Source organism: Rhamphochromis longiceps, linkage group LG7 (genome assembly GCF_057381845.1).
Source record: "Rhamphochromis longiceps isolate RC_006_pf linkage group LG7, R_longiceps_female_GT1.1, whole genome shotgun sequence".
Taxonomy (NCBI): domain Eukaryota; kingdom Metazoa; phylum Chordata; class Actinopteri; order Cichliformes; family Cichlidae; genus Rhamphochromis; species Rhamphochromis longiceps.
Window position 1 is genome coordinate 12,280,558 of NC_140563.1, and position 9,973 is coordinate 12,290,530.

At 45.8% G+C, this 9,973-nt stretch overlaps 1 protein-coding gene across 2 annotated transcripts; it reads left to right on the forward strand.

Annotated features, from left to right (window-relative positions):
* Positions 1-2,798: 2,798 nt before the first annotated feature.
* Positions 2,799-8,823, forward strand: znf710a (zinc finger protein 710a). Of its 2 annotated transcripts, none has more exons than XM_085412179.1 (5): positions 2,799-2,925; positions 4,995-6,521; positions 7,275-7,466; positions 7,561-7,735; positions 8,138-8,823. In XM_085412179.1, the coding sequence occupies exons 1-5, from the start codon at positions 2,881-2,883 to the stop codon at positions 8,305-8,307; spliced, it is 2,109 nt and encodes a 702-aa protein (XP_085268305.1). In that variant the 5' UTR covers positions 2,799-2,880; the 3' UTR covers positions 8,308-8,823. The 2 variants fall into 2 exon arrangements, with proteins under 2 accessions (XP_085268305.1, XP_085268306.1); XM_085412180.1 differs by having other exon boundaries at positions 4,995-6,491.
* Positions 8,824-9,973: the final 1,150 nt, after the last annotated feature.

A 9,973-nucleotide genomic window follows, 5' to 3' on the forward strand; every position in this document is an offset into this window, starting at 1 on the left:
TGTGACACTGCGTCGCATGCTCGTCATCCTATAGATAAACAGCGCCGAGCCAGGCCAGGTCTGGAAATGGACTAGCAGCTGCTGGTAGAAATACAGTAATCATACAGACACCCGTGTCAGAAGTGTGTTGTTTTAGGGCTGTGGAGGACTGTAAGCACGCTGATGTCAGTGGTGTGTGTTTCTGTGTGTGTCGGTGTGCGCGCGTTTGTCCCTGATCTCAGACATCAGACAAATGCGCGCATGCAACCACGCACAAACACACATTTGAAATCCCAGTTGAGGGTTAGTACACTTGAGAGCAGGGCAATGGCTTACTTCCCTTTCTCTCTCCCTCTCTTTCTTTCTCTCTGCCTCGCAAACCTGTAGAAATCTAAGAAGTGAATGAAATTTTATGCTTATTATCACCACAGCCTTTTCCACTACTAGTTTTCCGTGGACTTATGCATGCAATCGTACCCTAAGTAAATGGACAAGCGAGCGAGGTTTTTTGTTTGGTTTTTTTTGCTGTTATGAAGATTTGGGCCTGGAAAGGAGCCAGTGTGTTTCTTCCACAAACTTTTGTTGTCTGTGTCTTTTTCATTTTCCCCATAGGCTAGTTCTGTGTTGTTTTATGTACGTGTCCCTTGTTGTTTCTTCCATGTGGTTTCTTTGTCTTTCAGCCTCTTATCTCTTTGTTTCTTCCCTTGCTCTCCTTCTATTTTCTCTCCCATTCTCTCCCTCGACTTCCTGCTATCTCTCCCCCCCTCACTCACACCCTCACTCAATCTCTTTCTCTCTCTCTTCCCCCCCCCTTCCCCTCGCACTCACTCTCATTCCCTATCTTCCCCCCCACACCTCCTCCACTCCCCTTTCTCTCTATCTTTCTCATTCTCGCAGCACTCCCAGCTGCTGATGATTGATCAAGCTTTTCAAGGTTTGCCCTTTCCTGTTATTTAGTAGGAAATGTTTATGCACGGTCCTCAGTCTTACAGTCACAACTGGCATGTGTCCACGCAGTGTTTGTCGCACTCGCCCTCACCTACACACACGCACGCACATCTCAGATCCACTTTTTATTTATTTATTTTTCATTTGTCACACACACACGAACACACACACGCACTCACACACACACACACACATGTGTTTACTAGTAACAAAAAGAAAAAAAAAGGTAAGGTAAGCACTGGAATAACAGAATACCTGTCTAATTATCAGGATCATCTTTAGTGAAGACTACTTAAGCACACAACCTGTACTCAGCCCGCAGGTACTCTGCCGCACTGTTTCTCAACACAGCCTGAAAGAAATCTGGAAGTTCAATAGTTAATGTCTTCCCTTGCTGTTTTTCCTTTTCCTCACTCTCTCCGTCTCTCTATCTCCTTTCCTCTCTCCATTCCCTTTGCTCTCACCCTCCCCTCCCCTCCCCACCCCACCACCCACACCCTCCTCCACCTCCTCCTCTCCTCCTTCATTCTGTTCTGCACCCCCCCCCCCCCCAACACCCCCACCCACCCCTTCTCTTTTCTCTTGCTGATGGACTCTTCTTTTTTATTTTCACACTCCACCATCCCCCCTTTTTTTCTTCTCTCTTTTTCTCTCTCCTTTCCTCCAGCACACCCCCCCCCCCCCCGCACTCTTTTCTTTCACTGCGTTTTCTTTCAACCCTCCCTCTATCTCTCTTCCCATCCCCACCCCCTCTCCACCACTCCCCCTCCCCTCTTTCTTTTTCTCTCTTTTATTCTTTCTCTTTCTTTTGCCACATCCTTTCTTATGCCCCTGCCTCCAACCCCCCACCACCCCCACCACCCCCAGTTCTCCTTTCCCTTCTTCCTCCTTTTTTTTGCTGCATTCTCTCCTTCCCTCCCCCACCCCAGCTCTCTTTCCTCTCTCCCTTTTTCTTTCTGTCTCTTTCACCCCCCCCCCCCCCCAACACCAACACCACCACCACCACTCCCTCCCTGTTCTTCCTCTCCCAGCTTCACTCCCCCTCCCTCTGCTTCTTTCTTCCTTATTCTTTCTCCCCCACGTCTGTCTCCCTCCCTCCCTCTCTCCTTAATGTTTTTTCTCTCCTTTTCTTTCTCCTTCTCTTTTCTTTTGTCACTCTTTTTTTTTGTTTCTGAATTTCTCAGACAGTATACTTCAGGCTGTCTCAATAGTTAATTAGTTTGAGTCTAGAAACAACGGCAGCAAACTACACATTCTCTGGAAAGTTACAAATTTGAACATTTCTCAGACATTATCTGTCTGACTGTTTTGCCACTGACAGACACACCTCCACCCATAGTGTCTCTGAGTGGTTTGTGTGTTGCTGTGAAAGTGTGCACATGCCTCTATCTGTGCACGCTTACACACGCGCGCATCTATAAACATGTCTCTGTGTGTGTTTTTCCACGTATATCTGTGTGCATGCACAGAGAGGAACTGCTGATTAGATTTTATAATTGTTTGTGCGCTTGAGCACGTACTCATAAAAAAAAAAAAAAGAAAGAAGGAAATGCAAAGTATGAAGTGTGATCAAGAAACGATAGAGCCCGTGTCTCTGGGTGCCTTAAACAGAAATGTGTGTTGAAGGGTCATGCTGAATTGTACGTAGTGAGAAAGGGAGATAAGATGTGTGTGTGTGTTTGTAAGAGAAAAGAGGAGAGAAAGAGAAGTGAGATGGGAAGGAGAGGGTGGGAGGAAGAGAAAGAAATGGGGTGATGCTGTGTGTGTTGTGTGCATGTGTGTGTGTGTGTGGGGGGGGGGGGGGGTGGAGGGCTGTTGGAAGTGAGGGGGGGCAGGCACAGTCAGTTCTGATAACAGCAACAGTAGGAGGAGGATGAGCCGTGGGACCGCCCCACTCTCCCACAGATATAAATAGGAGGTGGATTTTTTTACTCCACTCATTTCTCCTGAAGGATGAGATCCCTGAAACACCTTAAACATCACTCAAGGAACAATGTGGTGAGTTTGTAACCAAAAGATAGGGGAAGATTTTAGAGGGGAGAGGGGTGGCGGGGGGGAGGAGGAGGTGGCGATTACTTGTTTTGCAGTTTGTTAGTGAGCTGTTTGCACTCTTGTCTGTCTTTGTGTGTTTTGAGGGGAAGCAAGATTACTTTTCCCCCTCCACATTCACATGAGTGCTGCAGTAGGAACATCCTTCTTTTTTAAAAAAAAAAATATCATAATAATAGTTGTGTTTCTATCTCTGTGCTGCACGCTTCTGCTTCTGCTCTGTTTGTCCTTAGGTGTCTTTCAGTTGCAACTTTAAATGTGAAAGTACGGACTCTTGCAATTATTACCCTACCTTCTCTGTCTACTTGTCATTTGTCTTTTTCTCTTTCATTTTGTCAGCCTTTCATTTTGCTGTGCTTTTTCTTCTCTCTACAGCTCCCCCCCCCCCCCCCCCCCCCGCTCCTCCTCCTCCTTCCCCTCTTTCTCTCTCACTCACTCACTCTGTCTTTCTGTCTTTCTCCGGCTCCCCCCTCGCACACACCCCCTCCCTATCCTTTTCCTTTCTCTCTTCCCTCCTCTCACATGCTCACTCAATCTCTCGTTACCCTTCCCTCCCCTCCCTCCCCTCCCCTCTTTCTTTATCTTTCAGCCCCTCCATCTCATTTCTCTCTCTGTCTCCCTCCCTCCACTCCTCCCCCGCCCACAGCTCTTTCTCCTTCTCTTCAAACCTCCCTCCCTCTTTTCTCTCTCTCTTTCACACACACACACACACACACACACACACACACACACACACACACACACACACACACACACACACACACACACGCGCGCGCGCTTTCAAATACACACCCAGTCTCTTTCCTTTTCTTTCTCACAAACACACAGTCTGTCTCTGTCTGACTACTTTAAAAGCAGTAATTATAAATGACGTGGTTATCAGGGCATCCAGGTCTACTCCCCTCTCCCAACACACACTCACTCACACATACACCTTTATTCCTGCTCTCTATCTCCTCTTCCTTTCTCCATCCACTCTTTTCTTTTCTCTCAGTATTGTGTCAGGAAAGGAAGCAGCTCTTATTTATATGGCAGTGTGAAGGCTAGAGTGCTGTCTGCAAAGAAACCAGGGGTCAGCTTCTCACTATACATTTTCCTACTCGTCGGAGCCATGCTGAGAAATAACCTGAAACTAGTGGCATGCAATACCCACTTCTCTTTTACCACAGAGGGCCAATTCTGGTCATACCACAATTTCTTCCCCATAGTTTCACTGTTCTGCTTTTACAGGCGGCAGGATAAACATGCGCGTCTGGGTCTGAAACACATCCGAACCATACAATTAAGTTAGCGAATCTTATGCATTGGTCTGGAATACAGAATGAGCTCTAAGCTCAATCGAATGTCTGTTATGGATATGAGACTGCCTGCCGGCATATATCATCTTGTTAAAGAAGCCCAGTGTGGCAGGTATTATAAAGTTGGCTACGGCGGGATCTCTTGGTATAGAGTTGAGATACTTTTCACCTTTATGAATGGCAGCGATAGCTCCAGTGATGAGCTAACTTTGGTCAGCAAGGCTGTCCCAGGACCCCACAGGAAGTGCTGAGGACAGTCCACGGAAGTCAACATCCTGGCTGGACCTGCATCCCTTGTTGTGTTCTTTGTTATTCTAAAGCCTGTCAAGGAAGGAAGCCGGGTGCTAACACAGATCTGTCTTATCTCCTCAATCTAATGTTCTCTGGATTCAGAGCAAAGACACAAGGCGTAGTCCGAACGCAGCTTTCACGGAGTAGCACTGAATCCTTCTCTTAATACTCTCCCCTAATTCCCAGCTAAGGAAGACTCTATAGCTGCTGGGGTCAGTCTGACATGCTGAACCTTAAAGGCTAAATTGTATGGTTGCGTTACCTTTGACCTGATAGATTGCAAATGAGGAAGCGAGAATATGCGAGGAGAAATTGTGCAACAGGTTTTGAAACAACGGAATAATAGAAAGCACACAGAGACACAGATGCAGTTTTGCCTCTAGTTCATTTTGACTTATGGTGTATGTCTGTGTGTGTGTTTTCTTCCAGGAGGAGGAGAGTGGCCGCTTGGTGCGGACATACCCAAAGATGACTGAGGGCCAAGTAGATGTGGGCACACAGACAGAGCCTGTGGTCGTGCTATCTCTGGCTCAGGCTGCCGTTCTTGGCCTCATCTCCCAGAATGAAATATTTGGGGCGACTATTGCTCCTAATGGCTTTTACACAGGGGAACCCAGAGAATGCCCCCCTCCACCACCAGAGTCAGTGGAGTATGAGTATGCTGACCAGCTGATAGGGGCCAATGGGGACTACCTGGCTGAGCCTGCTGGGGAGCTAGAGCCGCAGCCCCACTGCAGTGAGAGAAGACGGCCCGGGCCCCGTGGGAGAACCAAAAGGCCCAGGATTGATGGGGAATTAGAGGGTCATCCGCACAATGTACCCAGTCCACAGCCTCAGGTTAAAGGTGAAAGACTTGACTCTGATACCCCTCCTTCGTGTATTCACATGAACAGCAGGGGTAGTCCTGGCAAGTCAGATGATCCAGTCATCCAGCAAGGTACTCTGAAAGAGGAGCAAGCCTGTGGAAACTGTCCTTCATGTGTGAGAGACACATCCAGGCCACAAACAGATGGACAGCCAGAGGCTGAACAAGATGAAAGCTCTGGTAGGGAAAGAGTGAGGAAGGAAGAAGAGTTAGTAGTAGAGGAAGAAGAAGAAGAGGAGGAGGCACTGAACCTTAAGACCACCGGAGAAACAAGCAGTCCTGTGCAGAATCGTTATTATGATTCCAGTGAGGTGGCCTATGAGTCTGCAGATATGGCAATGCCAACAGAGTATGAGGAGAACAACCAAGCCATGCTGTGGTCAGACCCAGAGGGTCTCGCAAGACGAATGCAGATTGACCGACTGGACATCAACGTGCAGATCGATGAGTCTTACTGCGTAGACGTAGGCGAGGGCTTGAAGCGCTGGAAGTGCCGCATGTGCGAGAAGTCATACACATCCAAATACAACCTGGTAACACATATCTTGGGCCACAATGGAATTAAGCCTCATGAATGTATACACTGCGGAAAGCTTTTCAAGCAGCCAAGTCACCTCCAGACTCACCTGCTCACGCACCAGGGAACTCGACCGCACAAGTGTACCGTCTGTGAGAAGGCCTTCACGCAGACGAGCCACCTGAAGAGGCACATGCTGCAACATTCAGACGTGAAACCCTACAGCTGTCGTTTCTGTGGCCGTGGCTTTGCCTACCCCAGTGAACTGAGGACCCACGAGAACAAACACGAGAACGGCCAGTGCCATGTCTGCACTCAGTGCGGCCTCGAGTTTCCAACCTATGCGCACCTGAAGCGTCACCTGACCAGCCATCAGGGACCCACGACGTACCAGTGCACAGAGTGCAACAAGTCCTTCGCCTACCGCAGCCAGCTGCAGAACCACTTGATGAAGCACCAGAACGTGCGGCCTTACGTTTGCCCCGAGTGCGGCATGGAGTTCGTCCAGATCCACCACCTCCGACAGCACGCTCTCACTCACAAGGTACTGGCAGCGCACGCCCTCCCACTTAAGGTACTGAAACCCAATGATGTGCCTTTGTCTACCAGTTGATGTGTTCAAAATACACTCAGGAGTATGCTAGCTTCATGCAGCAACACATCACTATTTAAAAGCAGAAAAATGTGATTATCAACATGAGCACAAAAGAGATTTATGGGTTAAAAGGGAAGTATTTTGGACTCTTTCAATAAGAGTCTGCAGTATGAATTCTCATGGAAAAAAACAGGGTATATGGCATCACATCCTTTTCTCCAAAACCAGTTGCTTTGTAAACATAGCCTTCAAAGACCTTGAGTTTTTGTATGCGTCTCAACCCCCCACTAGCATGTGTTTTGTGTCGTGTGTCATTCGCAAAGCTACTTCCCTTTGTGTCAGATGAATCACTCTAGTCTTTCTCTCCATTTCATTGTATAGTCTACTTTAGACTAAATTTTTTTTTAAAAAAAGCCCTTCTATTCATAAAACACGCTTTGTTGAATATTAAAATAAAAGTCAAAAACATGGTAAAAAACTTTTAGTTTATTCTTCCCATTGCCAGGGTTTTTCATCTTTGTCACTCAACAAGTGGGGGTGGGGAGAAATATAATCTACACGAGTAGGATCAAAAAGCCAGAATACAAATGCTCAATTGCAGCAAACAGGCACACATGTGAGCGCCTTGTGATTTTTTTTTTCCTCTCTGTGACTCATTATTTATTTTCCACCCGACCATATATTTAAGCCAAATTAATTAAAAGGACGCAAACACTTTTTTTGTGTCCCCAGGGCATGAAAGAATTCAAGTGTGATGTCTGTGCCAGAGAATTCACCCTGTCTGCCAACCTGAAGAGACACATGTTGATCCACGCCAGCGTGAGGCCCTTCCAGTGCCATGTCTGCTTCAAGACCTTTGTCCAGAAGCAGACCCTGAAAACGCATATGATTGTCCACCTGCCGGTGAAGCCTTTCAAATGCAAGGTGGGGGAAGCAAGTGGCACCTTTCGCAAAATCACCTGGATCTCGCTGGGATGAAGCACGGAGCGATACTCACTGTTGTACTCGTGTCTTTCAGGTATGCGGGAAGTCGTTTAACAGAATGTACAACCTCCTCGGCCACATGCATCTCCACGCTGGCAGCAAGCCCTTCAAGTGCCCTTACTGCACCAGCAAGTTCAACCTGAAGGGCAACCTGAGTCGACACATGAAAGTCAAACACGGCATCATGGACACCACGATAGATGGACACGGTGAGTGGCTTGGTGACTTTAATTAAACTCTGAATTAAAACAGATGCTATTTGAATTTGTTGATGGGTGATGTGTGGCAAATTTCCCAGTGGGACTGTTTGGGGTGAGCTTCATGTCGCATTATTGTCACTCAGTCTGTCCCTAATGCACTTTGACTCAGCATGTACTATAATCTAGTATTCGAGCATTTTGATGTTTCTGTCACTCTCTCCTCGTGTGCTCAGTAAATATAGCAGTGCCTGGATTAGACATGCCTGTCTCTATCAGTAGAGACTGATACCGAGGAGGGGCAATCTACAGGCTGTCCTAAATGTGGCCATATGTCTTTAGGAAGAGCTCCGCGTGTGTGTGTATGTGGTGAAACTAGAATTATATTTGTATCCTCCTTTGTCCCTTCTTCAGAGCCCCCCCAAGAGACAGAAGGCCAGGAGGACTACGAAGAGGAGAGCTTTGAATTCAGTGAGCGAGAAAACCGGGCCAACAACACCAACACACCTGACATCTCTAAACTCTCTCAAATGGAGTATTACAGCACCTTCGGAAAGGGCGCCGGACGCTTCAACACTGCGTGAATTATTAAAAATGACCCAAATTTGAATATAGGTGTGACCTAATGAAAATAGGATTGCTTTTTGTTTTGTTTTGTTTTGTTTTTTTGCTGTTAAAGGCAAAGTGCTTGGGCTCCTCTTCAAGGACGTGAAGAAGCCTAGCAAAGCTGCACATCAGTATGCACTGGAATCTAAAAAAATATATACTTTTTTAATCTAATTACATATTTTTCATCTCTAAAACATTTAAAAATAATTACAGATAAATATATTTGAAGGAAATGGACAGCCTAAAATAGGAGCAAAGGATTTAAAAAATATATATATATCTACACACATTTGTATATGTTGTGAGTTGTTTAACAACAGTTAAACATCATCTGAGCCCAATTTGAAAAGCACAAGCTTAGCTACAGGCATAGGTGCATATGTTGATGTCTCACTGCACATCCTCATTCAGACAATCCCGGTCCCCCTCTCTGTGGTCAGCTCATGGGTTAAAGAAGGAAACAGGTGTTGCTGTTCATTTCACTTGCCAAAGCTAATAAAGTTGCAGAACTTAATGATTCACTTTGATTTAAACTGTGACAAACTGCAAAACAACTGAAAATGCCACTGGATTTGCAATCTGTGTTTTATTGTATATTATTGTACAGAATGTATCAGCCCTCTAGTACGCTGGCTGGTACTGCAATCAGTGCGTTGCACTGAGGACCACTGTGTCTACTTTTTACATTACTGCATTAACAAGCGTCACCCTGTATTGATCTCCAGTCTATGAATGTAACTGTTTATGTGGAATGTTTTAAGATGCTAATAAAAACGTGAAGAAAAACACTTTTTAAAAAAAATGGTTGGATCCCTTTTACCAAAGAATTAGATCAAAATCTCAGAGCTACTGGTGCCATTGGATTCCTTTCCTTGCTGCTGTGTTGAGCTGGGACATTGAATTTCTAGGGGTCCAATCACAGACCTCCAGAAATTACATTCAGGTTTCCCTCCCACCCATCTGTAGATCTTTTCAAAAGATTACCACAGAGAACAGACTGTGGTGCAGCATCTCTTTCAGCAAAACCTCACCTTTTTCCCTGATCCAAGCCTTCACAGGACTGCAGCATTTTTCAAAAGCAAGCCCCGCATTTGTATTGCAGTTGTGTGGTTATTTTTGTTTTTTGTTTTTTAAATGGATGAATCTCAACAAGAATTGTCCTCCCAAAAAACTCGGACAGAAATATTAAGTGCCCTAGTGTGTCTGCACGAGCATGCCATCCATCATGCTGTACACTGGTCTCGAGTGATGAACGACAACCTCCCAACATGTGACAGGGCCACGGACCTTGTGCAAAATGATTTGGAAATGCTCAATATATTCAGTTTCTCCAGTGTTTAGCTTTTCAAACTTGTAACCTGCGAATAAGGTATCCATTTGCAATGTTGATATAGTGCATTTAAAAGAAGAAGAAAGCTCATTTTTGAGTTTTTCAGCTGCTGTGTTCACTCCATCACTTTTTTGTGATGACACAAGTAAGACGCTCATCTTAAATGGCTTTCTGTATTAGACATTAGTGTGGAGATAATGTTGATAGAGTTGTATGTACAATGTTGTGTACCAGGCAATACTGTAAGATAATAAATTTATTTACCTTTAAAGTGGCAGAGCTCTCGTTTGTACAGACGCAAAACACAAACA

Excerpts from the sequence above, each read along its gene's own strand:
- znf710a (XM_085412179.1), top strand. The coding sequence starts at position 2,881 with ATGAGATCCCTGAAACACCTTAAACATCACTCAAGGAACAATGTG. Across the intron at positions 2,926-4,994 it reads ATCACTCAAGGAACAATGTG|GAGGAGGAGAGTGGCCGCTT; the intron begins GTGAGTTTGTAA and ends GTTTTCTTCCAG. Across the intron at positions 6,522-7,274 it reads CGCACGCCCTCCCACTTAAG|GGCATGAAAGAATTCAAGTG; the intron begins GTACTGAAACCC and ends TTGTGTCCCCAG.